The sequence below is a fragment of the Grus americana genome, chromosome 4, assembly GCF_028858705.1.
Source record: "Grus americana isolate bGruAme1 chromosome 4, bGruAme1.mat, whole genome shotgun sequence".
Lineage (NCBI taxonomy): Eukaryota > Metazoa > Chordata > Aves > Gruiformes > Gruidae > Grus > Grus americana.
This window is the reverse complement of record NC_072855.1, coordinates 69,846,080-69,872,824: the sequence shown is the minus strand read 5'-3', so window position 1 is coordinate 69,872,824 and position 26,745 is coordinate 69,846,080. Positions and strand designations below refer to the sequence as shown.

The 26,745-nt window shown below is 43.5% G+C and overlaps 1 protein-coding gene across 4 annotated transcripts; it reads left to right on the top strand.

The window, feature by feature from the left end:
* The first annotated feature begins 12,652 nt into the window (after positions 1-12,652).
* MGST2 (microsomal glutathione S-transferase 2) lies at positions 12,653-26,670 on the top strand. Of its 4 annotated transcripts, none has more exons than XM_054823543.1 (5): positions 12,656-12,905; positions 17,635-17,734; positions 18,915-18,985; positions 20,893-20,974; positions 22,138-23,757. In XM_054823543.1, the coding sequence occupies exons 1-5, from the start codon at positions 12,671-12,673 to the stop codon at positions 22,214-22,216; spliced, it is 567 nt and encodes a 188-aa protein (XP_054679518.1). In that variant the 5' UTR covers positions 12,656-12,670; the 3' UTR covers positions 22,217-23,757. The 4 variants fall into 4 exon arrangements, with proteins under 4 accessions (XP_054679520.1, XP_054679518.1, XP_054679519.1 ...); XM_054823544.1 differs by lacking the exon at positions 22,138-23,757 and adding an exon at positions 21,949-22,131 and having other exon boundaries at positions 12,657-12,905; XM_054823542.1 differs by lacking the exon at positions 22,138-23,757 and adding an exon at positions 23,765-26,670 and having other exon boundaries at positions 12,672-12,905.
* The last annotated feature ends 75 nt before the right edge of the window (positions 26,671-26,745 follow it).

Here is a 26,745-nt window from a genome sequence, read left to right as displayed (position 1 = left end):
TGGCTACAGCAAAAGGTTATTTCATGTATAAAATTCAAAGCAACAGACTCGGTAGCCCTCAGAGCAGGGAGAGGGCTCTGCTGGCAAGGAAGGAGGCTGTTCTGGGGGGTGGAGGTTACCTGTGTACCATCAGAAAGGCCACTGCATAAATATGGGAGAACCGCAAACCCTGACCATGCAGGAGGGGTAAATTAATGCACACCATGGCTTGTTCTGGCCATCCTTCCCCCCTGAGCACTGCCCTGATACACGTAATGACAAACGTTCTTTGATGCACCCGTCATAGGCAGGACCTTTTGCTAACATAAACCAGGAAGGCTGGCGTAACTTCTGAAGCTCCTGCTCTCCTTATTAGGATGCTGAAAGCCAGCAGCTACCAGGTATTCACATACTCACTACCGTCTCTCCTCCAGTGTCCCACAGAGCAGAGGCTGGAGCACAACTCTTGGTGTGCTTTTGCGATCCTACATGGCGTTCACAGCTGGTTTGCTGCAGAGGAAAGGGCAGGAGTAAGACGCAAACAGTGCTGGCTACAGGCACAGAGAGGCTGTAGATGTAACGCACGGATGTTCAGTGCTGCTGGAGGCAGTTACTAATGGCTGCAGATCTGCCTGCCCAAGTAGCTTATCAAATTATACTTGGGCCTACATCCCCCTCAGTCATCAAGGCTCTGCTGGCAGTTCCAATTACAAACTGTCTTTATCATAGGTTAATAACTAAGCTGTAAGCACTCAGTCTATGGCAGCACACTGTGGCAGCAAAGTCTTGGCACATTTCGTTCTTAAAGCATGCGTGGTTTTGTTTTAGGAACAGAGATTGCAAATAGTAAGAGAAACAATTAAAAAAAATTATACTCAGGAGCTCACTAGGCTCATAAATTGGAAATCTGACCTGCTTTATGAAAGTTATTTCAGTACTTTTGCATTGTTAATTTAAAAATGTTATTTATTATTTGCCAGCAGGTTGCTGTGTATTTCAGCGTTATTACCTGTTTCCCTATTATCACGCTGGTCCAACAGTAAAATCAGACCAAGAAAAAAAGAGTTAGCGGATAAGCTGTCACTTGTTGCCATTTCTATTGAGTCTATTTTTGAAAAGGGTCTATACATTTATCAGGCAGACTGACTTTCAGATACCAAGTAAGGTGACCCATCCTGCTCCCAGCCTCCCTCTCACTTCCTGGCTGTTTTGTGCCCTCACTCACACAAGCTCTGGCATGCAAAGGACAGAAATTGCGCACCAGCATATGCAAGCGGTCACAATGATTTCAGCAACCTGTTTTCCTGACAGTCATTTGGGGCCACTGCTTTTCCATCCTGCGAGATTAAGCATGGAAGGTGACACGAGGCATTTCTGCAGCCATGCAGACACACACATGCATGCACAAGTGTACTGCTCTGCAGTAAGGATCAGGACTAAAGTATTTAAAGGATCAACCTAATAAGCTTTGGAGAGTCTCTAAGTTATGGTGGCTCTAGAACATGCGTATTTTTCCACTCGTAGGAAGTGCTGTAGCAATTACAGAGTAAGGTTTGTATTCAAACTAGTGAACACAGGCTTCAGTTTGTGTGAAATCTCAGTATTTGCCTAAAATATTTAATAGGAATAAAATAACATTAGTGTTTTTCAGCCGGATTCAATAATAGCAGTGGCATCTAATTAGTTCCCGTCACCAGAGGGCATTGGAGGACAAGCTGATTTTTAGAAAGCGCTGGCCCTATCCCTTCAGTTAAACCAGTGAATATTAATGAAGCCAGCGCGCCTGAGATCTCCCTCTTCTTGGTACAAACCAAGCAACTCTGGCACAAGCAAACAAGGAAGGGAGCCCTGGGTTTGCCCCATGCAGAGCTGCAGGCTGAGGGGCACCTCCTCACTTGTTCCCCTGCGGCTGTGCATACGTCTGAGCACAAGCTTGAGCACAAATCAGGAACCTAAGTGGTGCTTCAGAGATTGCCATGCAGCCAAGTCACAAATGTGTCAGGATGGCTCTTGAGGTACCAAGCACTCACCACAAAAAAATGCCAATACTTGGCCATCAGCCTCTTGGGTCTCCAAGCGCAGCGCAGTGGGTTATTTGAGAAGACAGAGTGCAAGAGAGGCAAACAAAGCGCCTGGTGGGTGGCCTTCCTCCTGGAAGGAGCTGAGCAAGGAGCTGGGGGGGGAAAATTTGAACTATCAGTCCATGGGTCCCCAGCCCAGATGTCTTGTAACACACCTACAGCATACATGGAAACTACGATGCTCTTCTAGGCTGCAGCAATTTCCTTCTATTTCTTAGTCTGATTGATGAAATTCATTTCTATGTTAAATACAGGCTCAGAGGTTTACAGCAGGAGAGGATTTTCTTAGACTGCCTCACTTGACTGAAGGGTACCTCTTCACATTAGCAAGGGAATAAAACCAATCTGAGCCCAGAAACAGCATGAAATGTACTCACTTTATCTGGTGCCAAAATGGCAAATATATTTCAGTTAGCAGAAAGAGATATTGTCCATTAGAATCAAACAACGAGGCTTTCTATGCGTTAAGAACGCTTTGCTTTTAAATGGGAGGGAGCAGGCCAAGTGGCCCTGGTCTCTTATAAAATAGCGATGCTCATTTATAAAGTACGACTGTGGCAAATTTATGCCCCGTGTCAGATCCCCAAGGCTATGAGATCATTGACTTCAATTAGAGAGTGAATACTGCTGTGTAACAGTCAAAGGCCTTTAAGTCGAAGGCAGGGGTTCTTGTGCTTTTCAGGCAGGGTCAGCTCAACACCCTAATAATAATGTTCCAGGTTAAATCGGACAATGGTTTAATTTGGATCATATTCCACTACCTTGTTTTTCCTTTAGACATGTATTTTTTTATTCCAGTTCTCCATTCACTTCATTCTTGCAATATGCTAGGCAACTACAATAGTCAGGTGAAAGAGGGAAAGCAATGGGGTGTAGTAATTTATTTGCTGGTTTAGATGCAAAGCCTTGTCAACCGTACAAAATACAATAATCGATGTATGGACCTTTCCAGCTCATCACATATTCCAAAGGTAGCATGTATACATTGCCAAAAACGCTAACTCATTCATCTCTCTTTAAAAGCCAGGTGGTTTCCAAAAAAACGAGTACTGAAAGTTGTCACATTGACATTGTTGTGGATCACAGGAAAGTAAAGGAACTGCCTTAAAGCCCTTATAGAGAATGTGTCCAAGTTGTCCATGAAGTTTAAAATAAATAGTATCTGACATGAATGTATGACTGTTGTTGATACCAGGACATGCCTCAAAACAAAATGCTAAGCACAATTTATATGTTGATGCACTTGAAAGTTAAGATAGTGGCAATGCTACTTCCCTACCTGCAACCCCAGATTTTGGCAGGTAGACATTCCCCAACCATTTTATTTATTTTCTCCAGTCATTTTTCTTTTAGATTACCCGAGCAAGGCTTCCTAAAGGAACAGTACTGGTCAGAGAAAATGGACCAAAACTTGCCTCTTGGTCCTCTTCCAGGGCAATGCTGCCTGCTTCCCTCAACTCCTCAGTGTATGAAATACATCTGCACCAATTCCTGTGCGCTGATGCTTTTCCACAGCTTCAGCAAAGGACCCGCAGCCTCTCATCTCCTCTGCTCCCTTCTCATTTTGAGATACAGGTGAGGGAAATTCCAACATTTTCCTTGCAAATGACAAGGAAAACCACTGTGCACTTGCGTTGTCCCCATGGGCACTTCAATAACTTGTGGAAGCAGCAAACCAGTCCTGTGAGATGGGTCGCACTATGCGGCTTGACCACTTGGGCTGTTCCTGGTCAGAAATAGCAGCTAAAGCACATCTAACTTGTATGCAGCTCCCACTAGTCCCCAGGGGAGATACTGTTTTTCCTGGCAAGTGGGGCTGCAGGACTGTAGAGGCCTGGGGTTTGTGACAAATTTTGAGAGCAGGAAGTAAATTTGCCATTGACAGACTTTTGATTCTTTTACGCTTGGTCCTTTCTATAACACATGTTGACAAATAAACTGTTGTCACTTTGAAGTTGTCACGGTGCCTGTGTCGTAGGCAAGGACTGCATTGTGTAACGCACCAGTAAGCAAAGGAGAGCAAGGGCAGGAGCAGTTTGCACATGCTGGTGATTACACAAAGAAGAACCAGGCCACTGGAATCCAAGGAAGTGAAGTGTATCACACTGGTTAGGAATAGGCAGAAATGGGACATGTTATATTTCATATCAATACAACACAGAATGTGCAGTTTCCCACAAGCATCTCCTTCCTCCTCAGGAAAATAACTAATGGATTTTAAGAGCTGAGGGGGCTTTTTCTGTGTGAGAGTGCTGTGGAATGGAAGGAAATACGATTGCCATGCGCAGCAGAGAGAAGTGCTACACACTCATGTCAGAGGCCCTGGATCTCAATGGAAGATATTTATAACTCTGCCTCTGAAGAAGATGAAAGTAATTTTTATGCTGAGAAAGGGAACAAAAAAGCGTTACCTAAAAATAAACGTCCCAAGTCAATGCCACCTATTTCTACATTCCCTGTTTCAGAGCTGGCTAAATGAACTATATCGAGAAACATTTGGGTTGTTCAAAGAGTAATAAGGCCATTCTGGAATTGGAATGGCTTTTACTCTCCCACTCTGCTAATTTATCAGCAGTTTTCTGTACTCTGCAATATCATCTCTCACTGAGTTGAGAAAGACAATTCAGTCTGCACAAGGATGTTAGCTGATCCAGACAGTGACCAGGGTAAGGTGACTGATGAAAGGACACATTAATTGCACTCCCATGTCACTTGGTCTGACTCCTGCAAATCTCTGTATAAGCGTTACTAGGTTATGCTTTGAGCTGACACTCCTTCCCTACCTCTGCTTCCACCAGAAAACCCAGAGGGGTTTTCAAGCTGAAGACTGAAAGCTATCCCTGACTGGGCTATGTTCATTCCAGAATTTCAAAGCACTCTCCAAATGACTTTGCAGAGTTGCACAAAACTAATTTTGTAAGCTATTGCACCCACCTGGGGTGCAGAGCCACTGCTGACTAGGTGGAGCTGGGAAATTCTCCCAGATCTCTCAGTTTGACCACGGAGCTATGTGTGCTTAGAAGGGGTCTAAATTAAGAAAAAAACTATAAAAAACAAACCATATACATCATAGCTTTTCTCCTAGTCATTGTAGGTTCAGGAAAGAAATGGCTGACAGTGGATCACTACTGCAGATCACTTTTGTCCTGGTTTGATTGCAGAAAACTCCTTCCTAAGCAACCAGCCCACCTAGGCTAACTGATCCTGATTTGGAGCAGTTTTCTTTCCCTGAGGAACAGCTGGGCCATCGCATCCCCTTCCTTCTCTACTGGTGCCATCCCATCGAAATGCAAGCTGCCCCCTCCTTGCAGGTATACCTCTCTGTTGCAGCACCTTAGCATTGGGCCTTCATTTCTATAAAGGTCTTCATTTCAAGGCCTTTCAAAGGTCTTCATTCTAAAAAGCACTTTCAAAAAGGCTGTCCTTAGTAACCCCTGCTGTGGGAAAACTGGATTTTGAAGTGGATTCAGAGTCTCCATCTAAGAGCTTTTAGACTGAGACTTTCATTTGTCTCTACTCAGTATGAAGTGAGTGGATGTAGAGCAGGAAATATGCCTTAGAGCCGTGGTCAGAAGCCATCTCTGCATTCAATTCCAACAGATCAGAAATGTACAAACAATAACTAATATACAATCTAAATAGTATAGTGGCAAACTAACAAACCAACCCTGTGTGTACGCATCCACTGTAACTTCAGTTCAGTCGGCCAGTGAGAAGAAGAGCTGAATGAGAAAAAAATTTACAACCCCATTTTTTTTAACTCTGCTGTACATTGGAGATGGCTTTTATGCTCCTCTGCAGCTCGGATCCCAGTGAGGTGGACATTTCTGTTCCGGGTTAGCTCCTGTGCTGCTTGTTGCACTGCTGCTGCGTGACCATCACCTGCTGAATTAAACCACCTATCTCGTATGCCAGCCAGCTACAGGCAGCCTTAGTTCCCAAACAGGTAATTTCTTAAAGCAAAGGAGAGGCTTCTACTCAGGAAATTAAAAGGGTTCCTGCGGCTGAGACAGCGGAGGGCACACACCAGTAGTTCTGGCATACCCCAGCAGAGGGCAATGGGAGATGTACATATGCATCTGTCACTGCAGAGCACCCCTACAATACAAAACAGAGTTCTCCCCTGCCTGTCACATCTTGTCTCAAGCTAGGGAGTCAGTCCGTGCTAACAAATGGAATAAAACCTACCTAGAGCTGAATCAAAGCCTAGCAGAAGATCTGGCAGCACGTAACAAGCCAGCAGAACAAACAAAGCTTTCCAGATCTGTCCTGAGTGACAAAAGTCTATCAAGTAAGGAAAGGCCTCGGCAGCATTTTCATTGTAAGATCAGAAAACACATGTGGTCTGGCTTTCTCACTGTGCTCTTTTAGAGAAAACAGATAAGTGAAGCTATATTTCTTCTTTGGCACATCCACAAATGCAAACCGGAAAGACTAAGCTGGAAGTGGTTAGTGTGGAGGAGGAAAGGGCAAACAGATAAGGTGGAGATTCAGACATCGGGAAAAACCCTGGCTGCTTTATCTCTGTTCATGGAAACATTTTCATTTTGAAATCTTGATATTAGCCTTAACGTCCTTTTGAAAGGACAGAAAGCAATTCAGAGTAGAATTTGTTAAATGAATGCATACCTAAAAACAAGAGCCACAATTTGAGGCAGTTAAGCCTGACTCTCTTATGTTGGATTTTTGCACTTCGGAGCATAAAACCTTGGATGTCTTAATTTGGGGCTGAAAAATAGAAACGTCTGGAACCAGCAAAAATGCCGTTAAGACTGTATGTCACGTGCACTAAAATGCAGTGACCATTCACTAATTATGCAGGTGTGCCACAAAAGCATGTAAGAATATCTATTTTGACCAAGGAAGGATGTGAAGAAATGTTTACAAATCCTTTCACGGCAATAACCATAAATAACAAGTAAACAGCAACAGGAGCAACTGCTGCTGTAATATTGCTGTCATTTGTTGTGTGTGCATCAGCAGGCACTGTGAGGGGAAATGACTGTCAGAGGAGAGAGAAATATGTTGCCAAGCAACATGAGACCCTGTCTGGGGGACCCCCTCCCCTGCCCGGGAGCAGACAAAGCTTCCCAGGCCTCCCGGCTTTAACGTACAACCAGTCCAAAAGCTAAGCTGGCATCCATCACGGGAGAGCAGACATGGGCAGAGCAGAGCAGGAGAGGGGATGAGAGCAGAGCCTCTAATTGGCAAGGAGAGGCTGCGGAGACCAAGAGAAGAAATGGCAATCACACCGGGGAGCGATACAGAAAGGAGATGAGGGGATAGACAGAAGCCAAGCCAGGATAGAGTGGCCAGCCTGGGAGCGTGGCTGATCCAACAGCGCTTGGATCAAACCCCCCCTCCGGCGTGGAAGGGCTGGACCTGACTGGGGCTGCCCCAGCTGGAGAGAGAGATGGAAGAGCATGGAAGAAGGAAGATACTCTCCAGGGTTGTTTTTTTTCTTTTCAAAACATGCCCATGTAAATATGGCAGTCACAATATCAGCTGCTTACATTATTTTTCTCGAGAGAGCTGGCGTCTAGGTCCCTGCAACGCTCTGCAACCTGCCAGATGGGAGAAGGGTGCAGGGTCTGCAATTCAAAGCTCATAGGCAGCAGCCAGGTACCAGCTCTGGTTCCTGTCTCTGCCATTAACCTCCTCTGTTAGCACAAGACTTTCAGGTGAATCTCAGGGAATCAAGCATCCCACCTGACAGAAATTTGGGAGCAGCTGAAAGCATAACTACAACAAGCACCATGGAAAACCATCAGTTTTTCAATTATGACAATGACTGGGCCTGCTACATTCCCCTGGTAGCTGGGGTCAAGCAAGCATGACTCTGACACTGAGAGCCAACATTTACCAGTAGCATCTCTGAAAAGTTGAAGATGCAGGCAATAAATAAAGGCACACAGTTGTGAGTATCTGTAAGGCAAGCTGTGCTGAAGAGCTGGCCAGGTTGGAGGGCCTGGATCGCCAGCTACCTGAGCAAATGCTAAGATCTGCCTTATTGCCTAAAGGCATTGGATAAGACTGAATATGAGCACAATTTACCTCCTACTTCCTAAGCGTAGCTGATTTCCACAAAGATGAAATTAAACTTCTTTCTGTACATCCATACAGAAAAGACTCCCTCGAGCTGAAGTGGTTCACTAATTAAAATAGCTCTTTGTCCAAGGTTAGCAAGTTAAAAGATAGCAAGTGCTACATTGTCACAAATCTACTAGGTGTTGTGAAGCGAGACAAGAGATGTACAACCAACACATCTTCAAATCTCTTGCTGAATCTCCATTAATCCCCTGCATTCCAGATATCAGAGCAGTTGCGCTGGCCTGGGGATCTGCTTCCAGTTGGTCAATAGCAACAGGAAAATCTTTAAACCTCCTTTTGATCCTGACATAAGTCGTGCAGGATCTGCATCTCACAGACCAGCCCTCGGTTCTCCCAAGACTACCTGCTGCAAACCGGAGATACCGTGCACAGAGCCAGAGGGACTGCGTGATGCAGGAAGTATTCTAACGTCTGGAAGCACCGCTGCCTCCCAGTTCCCATCACTTATTAATGAGTTGTTATTCATTGCTGAAATGCTGCCAATTTGTATTATACAGGCAGTCAGGCAAGATGATCATATTGGTCCACAGCAGCTTTAGCCTGTGAGCAAGGCACAGAGCGTAAGCCACACTGATTTCCATAGGGTGAAGAATCTGGGAGAGTTGCTTCTAATCTTCAGGCATAATCACATGCACTGACAAAAGAAATGTGACTTTGCCTAACTCTCTCTGCAGACATTATGTGACTGCAAGGCCTGCCACATCCCGTCTCCAGGCTGGTAGCTTTTGCAGCACGCATTAAATCTCTCACAAGGAAAGTCAAAGGAAAGAATGGGAAATAGCTTTGTGTAACACATTTCTTCCCCCTCTTCTGCTGAATAGGAGAGGCAGGGTTTGCAGAATTCTCTTCTTGTGTTAGGCTGTATCTCCCCTGGAGATTTACCGCTTGTTCCAGAAACATTCAGGTTAGGAGGAGGAGCAAGAGGTCTGAGACATGGGAGGTGAGGAATATTCGGCCTCCACCCCGTTGTTTGCCCCAGGTATTCCCCGATCACTATATACACACAGCTTTTTTACATGGCAGTGCAGATGTGCTTGTGTATGCACCGTTTTCCTGAACAGGTTCTGATATTCTCTCCCAAGCCATCGCACTTCTGAGCTCCTCAGAGCTGAGAACAGGTGAAAGGAAAAAAAACCACTTTTTAACAGAAAAGCACAGTTTTAACAAAAAAACAACCCCACAATGTAATTACATGAAGGTACTTCTTACAATAATCCAGGGTCCTCTTTTTGCTGCTACTTTGAAAGCCTGTTATGATTACAATGGGATATTATGCAGGTTTGGCATAGTTTATGTTTTATAACCATATGTAAAAATGTATTATTCACTATTGCAGTCCAGAATTGCATCCCAGTCATGCTCCTGCAATGTCCAAAGTAAAAAAAAGTAATGATACCCAAAAGCCATAAGGAAATCCAAGAAGCCTGTGGGCACGCAGGCATTTGGGAATTTATGTGCGTATAGCAACTCACATTAACACTGATGGGAGTTAAAGCACATCAATCTTTTGTACACCCAGATGAGAACACCATGAACCAATTATTTCCTGACTTATATCCAATATTGATGGAGGTGACATAAGGCTGCAGAAGGTGCAGATCGGGAAGAATCCGAACCTCTGGCTACTACTCTGTTTAATCCTTTTAATTCTGCTCTGCCACCACCATCAAAAATAGTCTGATCTCATGGCACCAGTGTCCAGAGGGTGGGGATGGAAAATGAGGATCCGTTTTATCATTTGGTATCACTGCCACGAAGCAGGGGACTCTGAACAACCAGACCTTAAAATGAACTGGATAAAATGGACTGCTCATCCTTCCTCAGAGGCCTCACGCAAAGTATATATGAAACAATAGCAGACACGGGTTACAACTGGTATTTGGGAGGTAGAAATAGGAATGTTTGAAGGAATAAACATATTTTCTTCCTCTTTCACTGATTTCATAGTTCTGATAAATTTGAAGCCTGAGCACGACCCAGTGCCACACAGGCCCATGTTCTTTGTAATATATTGTTGAAAAGCTGAGTAAATTAATAAACCACAGAGCTCACTGCTGTTACAGCTGTAGCTAAACTGCTTTTCATACATGAGCTAGCCTCATACATTGTAATAGTCTTGATTTACCCTATAAACATTTCCAGTGAAATATATAAGAGTTCAGATATGTTTTCCCTTCCAGCCAGAGGAGCCTCTCTGTTCTTCAGAGCCTGTCTTCTAGAAAGTGTTTAAAAAATAAAAGATGCTGCACTGCCACTTGTGACTGGCCTTTAAGAAGTTACACCACTGCATAGACTGAACACTGCCCTTTGCAAAGCTCTTTTCAGGTCTTCCAGAGACAAAACCCGAGCAGCTTTGACAGTGTAAGTCCATTAAAAGAGCTTATTTGATCAGTCTGGTTTCATGCTTAGAATGCTTTTGGTCTCACTACCTCAACCATCTGCTCTCTGGTGACAGCAGTTCTGCCACCCTGCTGGGATTTGCCTTCGCTGCTGGTCAACAGGAGCTTCTCTACAGAGAGCAGCACCAGCCGCTTTGGGAAGGTCTTCCAGGGATGCACAGGTCAGCAAGAAGCAGGACCACTAATTTGCCTTAAATCCTTTGCTCTGACACACAGCTGCTGCATGAAACCAGCAAGTCCCATCCCTACCCAATGCCTCAGTTTCCGCTGCTGTAAATTACTTAGAGAAACTTGTTTTTTCCTGTGGAGCACACATACAAAGTATGGTGTAGCAATAAAATACCACTGCTTCCAAATGGGAAAGACCTAAGTCTGGTAAGATACCACCAGTGTCTCTCACTTCACATTACATTTCACTGCTCAGAGCTTCTGTTCTTGCTCTGAAGACAACTTTGGACAGCTGCAGAAAACACATGCATTTATGACAGCAGAGATAAGCAAAGCACACATGAAATACATGCAACTGAAGGAAATGCAAAATCAAATTACATTCATCAGGAACGAGCTGAGAAATCAGCCACAGACAAGCTGTCAAAATGTCCTGACATAACTGGAGAAATCTCTTGGTTGGTCTTGGCATCTATTTATATCTTGGGGCTTATACACATCATAAAACTCTGGGCATCTGAGGTACTACTGTATTTCCACAATCATAAATAAACCCAACCCTGTTTTGTATATGATCCGACTTTCTATTCTGGTTTACAGTGGAAGGAAGCATAACATTGGCTGTGGACTACGTATGACTAAAAGCATTATACATCTATAGGCAACTACAAACTCTCTGCTCCCAGTGGAAAGTGAACAGTTTTAAGCAGACTGTAGCTCAACCATAATGGACATGTAATAATTCTGTAGATTTACCCCCCTGCCCTCAATTGTATTCCTGCCTACTTTTAAGTCAATCTTTGCTGGATTTTACATGTCCATTGTCATTTTGAAATTCACATCCTTCGAATAAAGTCAGAAAAAAACCCGTAACTTCAACATCAGCTGGCCTTAAAATGTTTATCCCTTGGGGTTTTAACTTTCAAATGACCAGCTTTGTCAGAGTTTTCCTTCACTTCCCTATATCAGCAGGGTGACAATGCTTGGAACACTTCTGAGCCAGCCCCTAAAAAGAGAGAGACTGTGTGGTCAGAAAGCCGACCCATACCACAAGAACCTCAATTAAAGCACATAAATCAGCAATTAAAGAGTTACTAAGCACAAACATCCAACTACTGTTATTACAATATATCTACTCTTCCAATTTTTAGAAAGAACAATATACTGAATTAACACCCAAGAAATAACCTTTTAAAATTTGGCATAGTAAAATAACTGATTTAGAGTCCTTTTTATGTTAGCCTTTAAAATTAGCAAATTTAACTTAATGAAATAACCCACTGTAACATCAGCTGGAGGCAAAGTGGATAGATAATCCTGTAGTCACAACAAACATTGAACTGGTTTTGCTCCAGTGGTCTTATAGGATCGTAAAGGGTAATGACATTAAGCTTCCTATTAGTTAGGGCTAGCTGATGAAAAAAATGTTCCTTGAGAGAATCTCTCCCAGTCTTAGGACTGAGTATAAGCTATAGGAAGTACACTCCAGGCAGTAAAATGAGGGGAGATCTTTCTTTTTTTTTCAGTTGTTTTACCCTTAGAACTATCCTGAACAATTCCTTTCTGCATGCTGACTTGTAAAGTGGCAGTCATGTCATCTGTCAGAGCCTAAGTTGTACATGTTCTGCAAAACCTGTAAATCAAGTGAGTGTAGGGACAGTACAAAGCTCCGCTCCCCCTCACATCTCCTGCACCTGCTGCTTTCAAGTGGTGCTACTCGTGATGGATGCAGACCTCGCTGTGCTAGACCCTGTACAAACAAAGAACAAAAAGTCTTCGCCCCCAAAGAGATTGCAACTGAAATCTAAGACATAAAAGAACAGCTGAATCCACAGAGGCAGGAAAGGCTGTTTTTGTTCTCTCTGTGCTTTCACACAGGCAAGAGGCAGGCAGGGCTGGCTGACTGTATTTGAACTTTTTCAGGAATGAAAAATGGCCATAATTTTGCACTCTTGCTTTAAAAAGTTAGGCTGTTTTATTTCCAGGGCAGACCTTTGTTGCAATGCTGAAAAGCACTATAATTCTCCAACCTGTTGTTTTTCCTTATTGCTCACTCGAGCGCGCTCTCGTACACACACATCCTGCTCACACACGGAAGCTGCTGGGAACATGGCTGGTGATTTAATTTTGCTTGCGGCTGTCTCTCTTCTTTCCGCCTTCCAGCAATGTAAGATCTGTGGGGTTATGTGGCGGGGGCTTGGGGAGGCTTCCACAGGTTCTGAAGTACTGGAAATTATTTTATGATAAACTGGTTGTTCTGGAACTTTAATTTCTGAGAACTCGTAAGATTTTTCTCATTGGAGCATTGTTTACCCTTTCTGTAGTCTGAGAGGGAGTTGGCTCAGTGGGACAGATTACTTTTCCCTGTGGGAGAAACTGATTTGTTTTCAATTCTATTTTGTTTGCCAACTTTTTGGAATCATACCATTCTGAGAGCTTGAAACTAGCTGCAAAGTTACCTCAAAGCCACATCGTGTCTTGGTTTCAATTCTTACTTAGGCACCTATACAACTGAAAACCTCAGAAGTGAGAGTAAATTTGTGAAATCAAATACACCAATGCTGGACTGAAAGCACTGTAAAAACTGTTTCCTGAAATAGTGATATAAGTATATGAAATTAAAGAAGAAAGCAAACCTTTACACCACGCAGTGATAATATCCGATATTCCATATTATGTCCTCATCATTACCTCTCTGAGTTCTAAATGGATTTATTTTATCCCCTGCTGATGTGCCTCTGAGAATCAAGGACCAGAGGAGGAAGTGGGCAAGTCTGAGATGCAATTTTTGCGGTGTATCAGTCTGAAACTGCAGTAGTATTTTCAATGCTTGTCATTATTTTCTTTGAAATATGTTATTCATATAGTTGTGTTTACACCAGGAAACACGATACATTTTGAAGGCATTTGTGCTATACTAGTATGGAATTAAGAGCAATGTAAAAATAATTATTCTGCCTTTTTTTCAAATATAGCACTGCCAACTTATCTAGCAACCTATCTATGTGGCTTGATTGTTTATTTGTTCCCAAAGCCTCAACTACAGAAATAACATTTGTACACGCAGAAAAAAAGCTTGAGAATGTGACCCTTCCAGGTTAAAAAAAGCCCAACACAACAGAAGGCAAATAAAAAGCATCTAAAATTTACATTATCTTTTTCTGTCCTCGAATCAGCTACAACATACCCTCATGATCTTCACAGAACATTTCTATCTGGTATTTACCATCAACTTCTGTGAAAGTTCAACTTGCCTGCCTTGATTTTTAACGTGAAGGATTAAAAACAAACAAACATACATTATCTGGAAAAGTACTGCCATTTGAAAACTCAAGGAATTGTACAGATATTGAAACTGGAAAGGAAGGGAGAAAATACATATGTTCTTCCTTGCAATGGTTAAGACGTAGTAGTTAATCTTAGTTAAAATCACATGAAAGACAAGATAACCCAGGTTTTAATTTACACTGGCAGTCTGACATCAAGCCCTAAGAGAAACCTGTGTAAGAATCTGATCTGCTGATCTAAGTCATCACAGCTTGCCTTACTTTCAGCATGCTCTCTAGCATGGGTAAACCAGCACAGATTAATTTATGGGAGTTCAAATGAATGTTGTGAAACCGTCACCATTATAACCAGTTCATGTAAGGGGGGTAGCCCGGCGTGTGAGCGCTTGCTGTGAACAGAATGCACACAACATACCCCAGCGCTTGGTGCTCGGTTTGCTCTTCTGTTTATTCTGCTGAGCCTCTGGTCCTGAGTTAGGAAGGTGCTAATGGGCAATATGACCTCCCTGTAACAACGCAGGAAGTCAGGTTTCACTTAGCAATCATCAGAGGTACAAGATTTAGTGCCGCAGAACCATGAGTTATTCAAAGAATCAGGTCAGTCGAAGATTAAGCTGTGCAAGAAATGCTCTAGGGTAGAAAGAGCGAGCAGAAACCATGCAGGAAGTGGTTTCCAGTCATGAATCCAGTTTTAAGCAGCTAAGATTTGCTTGAGAGATTAGTGTTTTGTAGATGGATGGGAAAACAACGGAATCCAATGAAAGGACAGAATGAATCCCAGTCATTGATATAGGAGAGAACAGGGAGGACAGGAGTCCCACTACTCCCTCTATTTTGAAGCATCTCTCTGAACTAGCATCTTTTAAAATCACTCTTAGTAATTCCAGGATCCAGCAAGACATTATTAAAAAGTATTTGTTGGTTTTTTGTTTAAGGTTGTTAGGCTGTGCAAATTAACATGCGATACAGATATTGGCTTCTCTACAGGCTTTTTAACACATATAAAATGTTTGAGAGTAATGTTTCTTGAAAACCAGCTTTGTCCCATGTCTTCAGAGGAAAGATATTAACTCAGTAACCATAAATGCCACCTGAAGATGAAAGCAAAGAAAAGCAAACAAAGGCAAGTCAAGCGTACTTTGTAACTACCTCAGTCATGTAATTTAGCCTGCTAGAATTGAGCAACTTGATACAGGGGGAAGAAAAGGCTATGAAAGTCTTTACTTACTCCTGCTGCAATGCTTTCTGGAGTCCTCACAACAGCACCTCCAGTGGGTGGGGCAGAAGAGCTCTCCCACTGCTTTATTATTTACTTTAGCCTATGTTAAACTATAATCACAAAACTTAAATTTAGAGTTACATCGCTACTTTCCATTCACCAGAAAGGAACTAAAAGGCAAGTTCTATGTAGTTAACAAAAAAAATACAGTCATTATTCCTCTCCTGAGCTCTTTTCGAGTCCCTGTTGGCACCTGTCGTCTTCTGCACACCGGGATCACCTTTTCTTTTAAGGTGACAGATATGACTCTAGTTCTCCCGTTACACAGTACCATGGCTTGGTTTTCATGGCATATAAAAGCCCACTTGTCCCTAATTGAAGCAAAGTTCCCATCAATCACAGTGGAAGCCACTAAAGAAGTGGCTTTTATGGTAGTCAGCCATACTATTGTACTATCACAACCTGTTTCTGCGTATGGTTAACCGGAGTCTCCCACATGCAAATCTCTGTGTCCTCAGACGAGAGCCTTGCTGACCAAGCAATACCAAGGGCAAATCACATTAGTGCTGTGACCAGGGTTATACCACGGCCTTGATTATTTGCTTTAGGTAATTGTACTGAACAAACAAGAATGATTTGACCTCTACAGTGCCTGAATCTTCTTATTTGCGCCAGTAAGTTTATTTTGTCCAGCATCCGTTCAAGGCTTTTTTTTAACTGATTTGGATGCAATGAGCCACCGTGGCTTGCCTTCGTTCCTCAGCAGGAAAAAACTGGTCCCAAACTGGTTGTAAGCATTGAATGGCTCAGTGCGGCCAGAAAATGAGGAATGCATTGCCGGCTAAAAACGCCGTTGCACAAAACACTACGGCTCATCTACCACTTTGACTGATAAGCCAGGCAGGATTCGCCAGCAGGTAGCATTTGACTTAAAAAATAGATCATTTTGAGGGCGACAGAAGTTAAAAACCAACTTTTCGGTTATGTTTTCCAGGAAAATATTTCTCAGAGGTAATTCCTGTGCTTCCATAAGTTTCAGTCTCCCCGATGCGTGTTCCCTAAACCCTCCCCGCTACCATTCTTCCCTTCAGAAAGGGCTGCAAGGTGGCAAACAACGGATGAATCACCAGGCATGGCAAGAGATGTGTGGGTGGGAGTGGAGGAGGTCCTGCTGGATACAAATACAATGGAAGGTCCTGTAAACCTGCCTTACAGAGGGAGAGCCGAGATGCTCCGACTAGTCTCTGGAGAGAAAGGTTAAGAGGTCACTTGGACACAGCCCATAATTACTTATATGGGGAGAAGACAGATGGGAAAATGGGGTTTTTTTGGGAAGGGCTTTGGCAACAAAGCTAAGACATAAGAGGTGCACAGGGCAGCACTACTAATATCTCTAGGTGTATTTTAGTGCTGCTGCTCCCTGAAGGGAGGACAGAAGGTATGCTCTAGGCTTGCCCCTTAGACAAGTCTTTTTAGGGAACTCAGGTGCGTGTCTGGTTTCTGGTTCCAGGTAAAGTTTAGGAACAAGGTAGATAGCAAGCTTCTCGTACAGGGTGGCTACGACATGGCCAGACAAATAACTCCAGGTACCCAGAGAGTTTTAAAGTCAATCAGGGTGATGCCTAATAGCTCTGCTGCATACACAAAATTGCTGTCTATATATCACCTTTTGTCCTTGCGAGCCTCTGTTCAACTTTTGGGGGGAGACTTCTGCAATGAGGACATCAGTAAATGAGGCATACATATACACGTCAGAAGTGATCCTAGAAATACAGGTCAGAAGTGCAGAGATAGTGTTTGATTGGTTTGGGTTTTTTTGGTAACTGATATTAAGTCACTGTACAGTAAGTAATCTATCTTTTTCACGGCACTGCATCAGTTCTAAAAAATGCTTTTTACAAGACAGGTAAGTACTATCAGCTCCAATCAGTGGAGGTGGAAACAACATAGGTCGTCCCACAGATAGCTCTCAGAGCTCTCCGAGAGACGAGGTGGGGAGCAGGGAACAGGCTACAGCCTACCCAGTTGCAGCTCTCTGCTCTTTCCAACATATTGAATTTTGAGAGTCTGAGATTATAACAACAAATGGAAAAGGCTGCTCTATAAGATATGGGTTAATTATATTTAAGTCATAGCTAGTGTAGCAAATGCAAAAAGAGAATTAATATATTTCTGAAATAGCAATGTTTCCCCTTCCTTATGAGTGTCACTCTTGAAGAGAAGATCTAAACTTTTGTAGGGAAAAACTAGTTTATCTAATATTGGTCTCTTTCTGTCAAACAAAATGGAAAGAGCTGAAGAACAATGATCTCTAAAAAATTACTGACGTGTTAGGGACGCAACTGAACTGAGGAACTGCGTAATTCCTGAGCCCTTATATTTGCTTGCAGGTCATTTTGCTTGGCTGGTGGGGAAATCAAGAATGAAGCACAAGGTCATGCCCCCAGCTGTCACTGGAGCTCCAGAATTTGACAGAACATTTCGTGCGCAGTAAGTTTGGAGATCATTAAGATGGTGGCAATGAATAACAATTCAGTCCAGAAGAGAACCAAAAACATTATCTTAAAACATTACCTTTCTTTGCATCCTTTGCTCAAAAAAAAACCCCCAAGATAATGAACAGATCACTTTTCAAATGGTTCAGCTGTTATTTTAATGACAATGGGGTAAGTTCTGCTCATTTCGAACAGTCACTGCTCAAATTCTGATCAAACTAGGCAATCAGATTACCCAAACCTGAGAGCTAATTGACTGTAACTTAGAGAATTCAGATGCTCTGGATGTAGCAAGCTGTGCTGTCAGTTCTTGGACTGTGGCTAACACCAAACACGTGGAAGACGAGCACAAAACCCCTCTGTCTTCACAGCGGATACTGGTGGAATACCCTGAGAAGTTTTCCTAAAGGGCTTCAGTTTGTGATCAGCTAAAGACCCTATGCAAAAGCATTTCTTTTTATTTCAAACAATCCCATCTGCTGTAACTGTAGGTGTAGTGAATAACAATAACGAGACAGAATACATTAGACAACATATTAGATAACGGAATATGTTAGATATAGAAGGTGGCCTAATTTGTTAAAAAGAAATTAGTTCAGAACAACCAAGAAAAGATATTCCAACAAAATATTGCTGGGAAAACTGATGATGTCCACAAATAAAGATGTTACACTCCTCACCATAAGCAGATCTATCATGTGCTGCCCATGCCTGATAGCACTTCATAGAGGCAGTTGGCCTCAGCAGGGCAATCCGAGCTGCCTACACACAATCTCTATGCTTCCTCTGGCAGTCCCAGGAATGCTGACCCACAAAACTTGCATACTGAGTAAGGAGATAAGTGATTAACATCACATCCGTGTGCTGGAATTCCTGCCTCTCTGCTGCATAGGCACTCGATTTGGGATTATTTGTCCTATTTATTTCCATGAAGTTGGGATCCAGATCCTTGCCTAAGCTTAAATACCAGGAAAATATTTTAAATAGTTTGTATTTGAGATTACAAAGAAAAGAATTTTTAAGAACACCTAATGCTGGCTTGACTGTACTCCCACTGGATTCAATAGCATTAACTTTAGTGGCCACAAAATGAGGCCAAAGCTGATTCTCCTTGAAAATCCCATCCATAGATCTTTTCCTTTCCAGACTAATGTTCTTTCAAATTTATTCTGCAGACAAAACTGTGTGGAGTTTTACCCAGTATTCCTGACTGTCCTCTGGACTGCAGGATGGTTTTGTAATCAAGGTAAACACTTCATTTTTATCTTGGACTGAAAAGTTTTACATAACTTTTTAAAACACTTCAGTTTTAACAGGAGGTAAATACCTGTAGACATCTTTTTCCCTTCTTTTAATTGCATTACCTTAGCATAGCTTTCCTAGAAGATTGCTCAGTGACACTGAAATCCCCACTTAGTCATGGCATTTCACACAGCCCCACCAGCTTTCACTTCTCTCTGCAAACCAAGGAGCCCATACATGCCACATTTATTATACATTCAGTGGATTTTCAGGGTGAATCATTCAGAAAAGCAGCTTCCAGATGCTTCCCACTAACAATTATTTGCACATTATGGGACAATTCTCACAGAACATCAAGCATAGCTATCACCCCTTGGGAGGAGGCAGCCTGAAAAGACTCAGGTCAGAGCACTCATCCCTGTGGCTGGACCCCGGCTGATGGAGGCAGAGCTCAAGCCAACAAACCTTTGAGTTTTTACATCCCAGATGAGCGACATCGCCACTGGGCTATGAGTCATTTGTTTGTGCTGGGACATAGCACTGAAGCACAGTTGTAGCAGCGGCATCTCCAGCCGTAGATACTGTACTTCAGGTATGCAGTGGGGACTCCTGAAAACCTATTCTGTTTTCTCAGGCACCTAGCAGGGGGGCATTTTTTGGCCAAATGTTCTGAACTCAGACGCCGCAGAGCTTTCATACTTCTCAGTCTGTTGGACTTCCCAAGGTGGGGCTGTGATGTCTCCTAACAGTGATGGGGTGGACTCTCTTAGAGCTAGAACTCGTGACAGAGCCTAATTTTTTCATTCTGCTTTATTAACCCTTCCCCAGCTGATGCTTTAGAAGCATGAAGTCTGTGGGCTGGAGAAAGGATAACTAGCTCATGCCCACTATACCTCTCCTTCCTGAACAACTAGCTTGCTTCTCCATTTTCTATGTTTGCTCCAAAACAGTTAATAAAAACAGTTAATAGAAAACTATTGGGGCTCTCTCATACAAATCCAAAGTTGCACCACTTAAGTCAACAAATTGGATACAAGATAGTACATGTGCTCATAGACAGACACTTGAATTGAGGAAAATCACAGTTGCTAACCAGCAACACAAACATGTGCTGTCATATGTAAGAAAAGAAGGATTACGTTAACCTCCTCTTTAAGTCATTTTTTCAGCTGAGCATCTCCCATAGGTATGTTTACAGGAGTTAATCCAGAACACAGTAAAAGCTGTCCTCTGTAATACTCAATCGCACGGGTTGAAAGAACACCAAATCAGCTAGCACTGCTTCGTCCCGGATAACAGGACTGACCTGCACACCCTGCTCCATCTATCAAATGGAGGTGACTTTATACTCTTCCCACAGGGAGGTCAGAAAGCTAACTTCACTACAGCTTTCTCTCATGTCCTTGGATAAAAGCTGCTATATAAATGCAAAGCAGGTTATTAACAACATAAATAAGATTCCCTTTCCAAAACAAACACTCCCCTTTAGCATGAACTGCCATAACAATACAAAATGACAGTGCTGGGTCAAGTCACAGTGCTCCAATCCACTCCCCTGTCTCTGGGATAACCACCAAACTGGGGCGGGAGGAGGTATATATTCCTGTCGCTTCTTGAGATCTCCTTTGCAGGAAATGCTTTTAGATTTTTTTTTTTTTTTTGGACAGTTCTATGCCCACCCCTATCTGTAAACCCATATCAGGAGTCTCCTGTAGTGAATGTTTAAGAATACCTCTGTCTCTTTTGAATTATATTCTTTCCCAAGATACCTTCCCAGGGTATGGGTAGCTATGAAAATCCCCAGGGCTATACAACTAGAAAACATAACTAAAGTGGTTAACTGTGTATGATGCTAATTTTTTAGTTTTCTAACTGTTTTTTTCCCCCCCTGTAAATTTTTTTCTTTCTTAGAATTAGCTTCTTTTCTGGGTCTGTTGTACGTGTTTGCCCGCTACAAGTACTTCCATGGTTACATACAGACTGTGAAAGGAAGGTAAGGAGTTACCAACCGAATGCAGGTTAAAAGCTCCAGGCTGTGGTCTGAAGCTGGGCTGAGGGCCAAAGACTGGCAGTGAAAAGTGACTATAATTGAATGCAACATGTGTAAAGTGTCAGCAAGAGGTCTGAAGCGACAGCCCTGAGGGAAGAGGGCTGGCTGTTACAGTAGAAGCCTAGGTTAAGATGTGCATGGGCTACAAGTCCCGAGGGAGAAAAGGTTTGGTACTGGCCTTGCGGGTGCCTGCTTTGTGCTGAGCATATTTGGCAACCAGACCCAGAGAGATCTGAAAACAGAAACACTGTTTTGCAGCTCAAGGCTGCCATAGGATGGGGGACTGCTCAGGCAAGGCTTGCACAGCGCCTGCCTGTCTGCTGTTTGCATTTTTCCCCAGTTTGTCATGGTAAGACCTTTACACTAGCCTTAAAAAAGCAAGCAAATCTGGCCTTGTAGGCTGATGAACTTTCACCAAACAGATAAGAGAACACAGCTTCAGATAAGCACGTGTTAATGAACGTTAAGTGCACAGCATCTCCTAACACAAATTCTGCTTCAACAAACTTGCACACTGGCAAAACACCCCTCCACTATAAACACTCAAACACACAGTTTATTTCTTGTTTCACTGAAGCCAGTGCACTGTCGTCTGTGTCCTGATGCAAGGCTCCTCTTCCAGTACACATATCAGCCACAAAAAGAAAACAGCACAATATATGCTTGTCATAAAATTAAAAGACTTGGGATGTATAATTCTAGAGGAAGATATGAAACAACCAGACTACTTTGCAGTGAATAATCCTGCAGCAGTAAAAGACTGTACTGCAGGGCTATTTTCCATAGCTTGTGTACCAATGTTACCACTCTCCATCACTGCAGTCTCCCTTACCCTGTTTGGAACAGCTGTTGCTTAAGAGAAGGGAGAGGCTATGTTTTCCAGAGCAAATATATGGAGTTAATTTTATATTTTCCAGTAGGAGATGCAATAATTCAGATGATGCAATGAACACCAACCAGAAGACTAGCAACTGTTAAGGAAGTTTGGGGAGCAAAACCATGTAAATAAATTAACAAGCAGAGCATAATAGACTTTTCTTTAATTGACAAACTAGTAAGTCCTGTGTTCAAGAAATCTTTCCCATGCTTTACTTCAGTACTCTTAGACCAACAGATCCAGCCCTTCAAGGCAGCCTAAGAACAGTGGCTGGCTTTACCATTAGATGGAGCTTTACACTCTGGTGAGACTTTAATTTCTTTGCACTGATCAGAGGGAGGTGAGAGTCAGCCCGGCAACCCTAGGAAATGGCTTTGCCCACAAGACCTGCCTCTGCAGGAATGGCTGGTGCTACCCGCCAGCGGGCTTCAACCAGCAACCTGTCAGCACAAGTCAGGCATGCAGAACCCTGCCCCAAAACGTACAACTAACCTCCAGCAGCCCTAGTAGCGAGAAGGTAATTAGCCTTCACACACGCACAATTAGTCTCAACCATAACCACTGACTACAGCCATGCTAGTTATAAAGACAAACCTGGTCTGCGTGCCCAAAGGGCTGGTTACAACACATACTCGTGCGCTTGACTACTATGTGAATTGCAGTTCAGATTTGCCAAGGCTGGATTTTTTAAGAACACAAGAGGAACATGCTCCTTCTACTCGGTTTCTGTGCTGGAGAAGCCTTTGCAAGTGAGCTGTATCCTTTGCCCTTCCCTCCAGCTGGCTCTGACAGACACTTAAAGGGCTGAGATGAAGACTTCTCATCCTCTCCTGAAACTGAGGAAATCCCATACTTCACCGTTTTAAAATCCATGCCTAGATGTGGCACACCCAGAAAGGCTGCTTATAGCAAATCTTTAGGCACCAGTGAGATTCTCCGGCTCCCCGTACCCTCAGCGGTGCCAAAGCACCTCACTTCTTCAGCTTGTGTGGGCATGGGGATAGCTAGCTACAAACTGAAGGCTGACAAGCTCCTCAGACCTCTCTCCAAAGTTAATGTGATAGGGTTCTCCATTGAGACCTTTCGCTGCTTGCTTTGCCAGCAGAGGCCCACTCAGCAGCAGCTCCCAGAATACGCCTATCAGACCAAAGTCTGCACCAAGGCAACCGAGAACAGCCCAGGAGAGCGTGCATGGAGGGGAAGCTCCCTGCTCACATGTGCCCAAAACACGAGCTCTGTATTTCAGAGCTGAAGGGCTCTCCCAGACTCTTCTGTGGGAACTTTCCATTTTGTACAAATAAAATAACCTGACCCTCTCCCACTCCCAGCAAGTACCTTAATCGCTGATTTTTTAGGATCAACACTCTTCCTTTCCAGTCCAAAAATCCATTTCCAAGTCAAAGTGATACCCAGCAGCAGACCTCCCAGCTCAGCAGAGAGTACCTGACCAACAGATGTGGATATAGGAAACACGCAAACCTCTCCCTCTGCCCATAAGGCTTCTCCCTCACTCTCTTACTCTTAGAGTTGCAGTGAGGTGCTCAGTCTTGTCTGTGGCTTTACCTACAGGTCTTCATGTCATGGGATGAGGTAGCTTCATCCTAGAGCAAGTTCCTAACTTCTACGTGAATATTTAGAAACACTGGAGGGGCGTGAGAGGATATTAGGAATGTCTCTTCTCCCTAGCAAAAGTCACGTGTGGGAATGGTTTATTACCAAAACACCCCATGGTAGCGTTGCAGCAATGACCCTTTCTGATTCTACACACTTCTTCTTAACAACTGGTGTGGACAAACAGTTTCACTGTAAACACACCATGTACAGCTCATAACTATTTTTCTGCTTTCCACTTCTAGGTTAACTGGTTTTTATTTGAATTTGATAATTCTATTTTGCTTGGTAACCCTGGGTGCAGCTGGTATCGTTAACAGCTTTCTGGATGAATACCTGGACTTCAGCATTACGAAGAAACTGCGTAAATTGCTCTGAAGACTGGTTTTTTAAAAAAAAAAAAAAAAATGACATGAATGCTTTCCCTGAACACCAAAAAGATGATAAGCTGCATGTGAATAAAGTGCTGTTTACTAACAGCCCGTTGCAATGTAAAATGCATATTTTTCCTGAACTGTTTACGCTTTCTCCATTCCCTACACTCTTGAAAAAGAGTCAGTAAGACAGGATGTCATGTCACATCTGCATTGGCAATTAAATGTTCTGTTTTCCTGTACAGTATTTTAAATCCTAAACAAATTGCACAAAACCAAAACCATTAATTCACTAAGTAATTTAGTTGCAACTGGCACTGCAAGCATTGGCCCATCTTACCCAATGTCCTTCAGCTTCACCAGCGCCTCTGTAGCCTTCCTTCACTCCTCTTCATTTCCCCCAGCAGTGCCATTCGTCCCGCACAAATGTAAAAACATGCTGCGGCGCAATATGCTGCTGCAAGGTCCCAATTTTCCAAGTATATCCGATCCCACTGCAGGAGGCTGTTTAAGCATATCTGCAAGCACTGCTTTCTTCAGGAAACCATTTAAAGCTGCACTTGACCCTACGTTTCCGTGAAGGCCTTTTGATTTTATACGCACGTTTACAGTTCAACACATGCTCAAACACTCTTCTTGTGGAAGTGGGGCCCTCCTGTAGGCAGATCCCGGTCCTCAAAGGCCCTCCAAGACAGGCTGTACCCACAGGCCAGCACTTGGGGGAGGGAGAGCCAGCCCAGACAAAAAGGCGGCACAGATGCTCGTCTAACAATTGGGTCTACTGCATTGTTTCCCACCGAGGCACAGATGGCTGGGTGTGGGAAAGACTAGACAACCGTCCCAGCATGGCCACAGGTCTGGGAATCATAAAGTGACAACGAAAAGCAAACGGACTAGGAAAACAGTTTTCTGCTAAAAGGAAAAGTAATGGCTTACCGCTGTGAGCTCAAAGTCTGCTGGCGGTCAATTTAAACTATGTAGAAGAACAGAGAAGCAAGGCCATGCCTCTTTTAGTAGCTCCTCATAATTCAAATTATTTAGGCAATGCTGAATATACTCACGCTAGAGCCAGCAGGCAGAAATTTTCCTTGTCATGCCTCTGGAGACATGATTCTGCCAAAAATACTGTGCAGTTATAGTGGTGTTCAGTCAGGTCTGTGTAATGAACATGCTTATGGTCTTTCTAAAAGTGTACTGAGGTTGATAACCTGACCACAAAATAATTGAGTGTTGGATCAGGTTCACAGTAATAATGTCATATGACTAATAGGAATAAATATTAAACAACATATACATATAAAATAATAAAAATTCCATATGAAAAAGGTGGACACGTGCAGAAGTTAGCTTGTCATTAAAAGACGCAACTTAGTGCCTGCAGGCGGCAAAGGCCAAAATGGCATTTGAAACATGATAACAAGTACAAAGGTGCAAGACTTGGGGCCGATAACGGCTGCCGAGGGGAAAAGGACAGATCATGGTGGCAAAAGGCTGGAGCTGACACAGCTGCAGAAGGACAACTCCCCGGCACTTGCCTCCAGGGAGGAAGTACGACTGGGACAGATTTACCAACCAGGGAAATCACTGGGAATTCTTCCACTAACTCCCCTTCTCTGGGCTGAAAGACAGAAAATCCACCTACCCACCTGCCCAGGATGCAGGAAGCGCTGCCGCCAGAAGAAAAACCAAGACAAAGGCCCAAACCGCACAACAGGCTTGAAATACACACTAGAGGAAGCCCAAAGGTCACTAACTGTGTTCAAATAGGTCTTTGCCTCTGAAATTATTCCATCCCAAGCTTACCTGTTGTGGCGGTCTGGCGTGTTTATAGATAGCTTCCCATACCCCATCTACTCCACAGGAAAGAATGAACTGCTGTCGCACAGGGACAACATCACATGCCAAAAAAACGCGGGTGTGAGGCTGCAAAGCGTCATCCGGCAGCACGAAGCCAGAGTGCTAGGGGATAAACACGAACCTAATGTTTTAGGAGCCGCACCGGCTAACGAGAGGGCAGAAATAGGCCTCGAGTCGAGGATGCCACCCGTCTTCTGAGTCACTGCTTTTTCCCCAGGAAGCCAGGACAGAATGTCTATGATCAAAAAGTGTTAAAGACTGACTCATCTATCATTAAAAACAAAATATACCTATAACAGATGGATGCTGTCAGTGCCATATTTAACTCCAGTGAGAGCCATACCATTTCCTGCCTGCTGATCAAATAGTCAGCATCGGGCTGCACATTCAGCATACACACCAGAGCGTTGATGCAAATGTTCATCTGTCGGTCACGATCAGAAACGATGCCGGTACCTGCTGCAGCTCCAAAGCTGGGGCCTCTCTTCTCAGCAAGCCCTCTGCCAGCACTTGCCGAGGAGGAACTTTGGCAGGCTGCTCCGATCTGGGCCAAGCTCCTTTTTGTACCCTGCGATCCACATGTAGAATGATAAAGGACTGGCATCAAGGAGAGAAGGGGAGTCTCACCTTCAAGGTCATATGTGGAGCCAAGCCACACTGACATTCCGAAGAGTGAGCTGTGCAAACAGAGGTCCGGCGTCTGATCCCCCACAACTCCCCAAGAAGGCTGGAAACACGGAGAAATTGGTGTTGAGCCTCGAAGGCTACATGGCAAGTTTATCTGCAACAGCTCGTATAAATTCAACTAGTCTACATGTGCTTTCCAAAAGGCTTCTGACAACACAATTCTCACAATGTAGTAGTAGTAGTAGGTGATAGGAAACTACTCTAAGCATGTATCTTCACGCTTGCCCAGTTTCCCCATCTCTTCTTTCCAAGTTCTATATCCAACCCTGCATCTCCTTTCTTCCACCCCACCTTGCCTCCCCAGATCT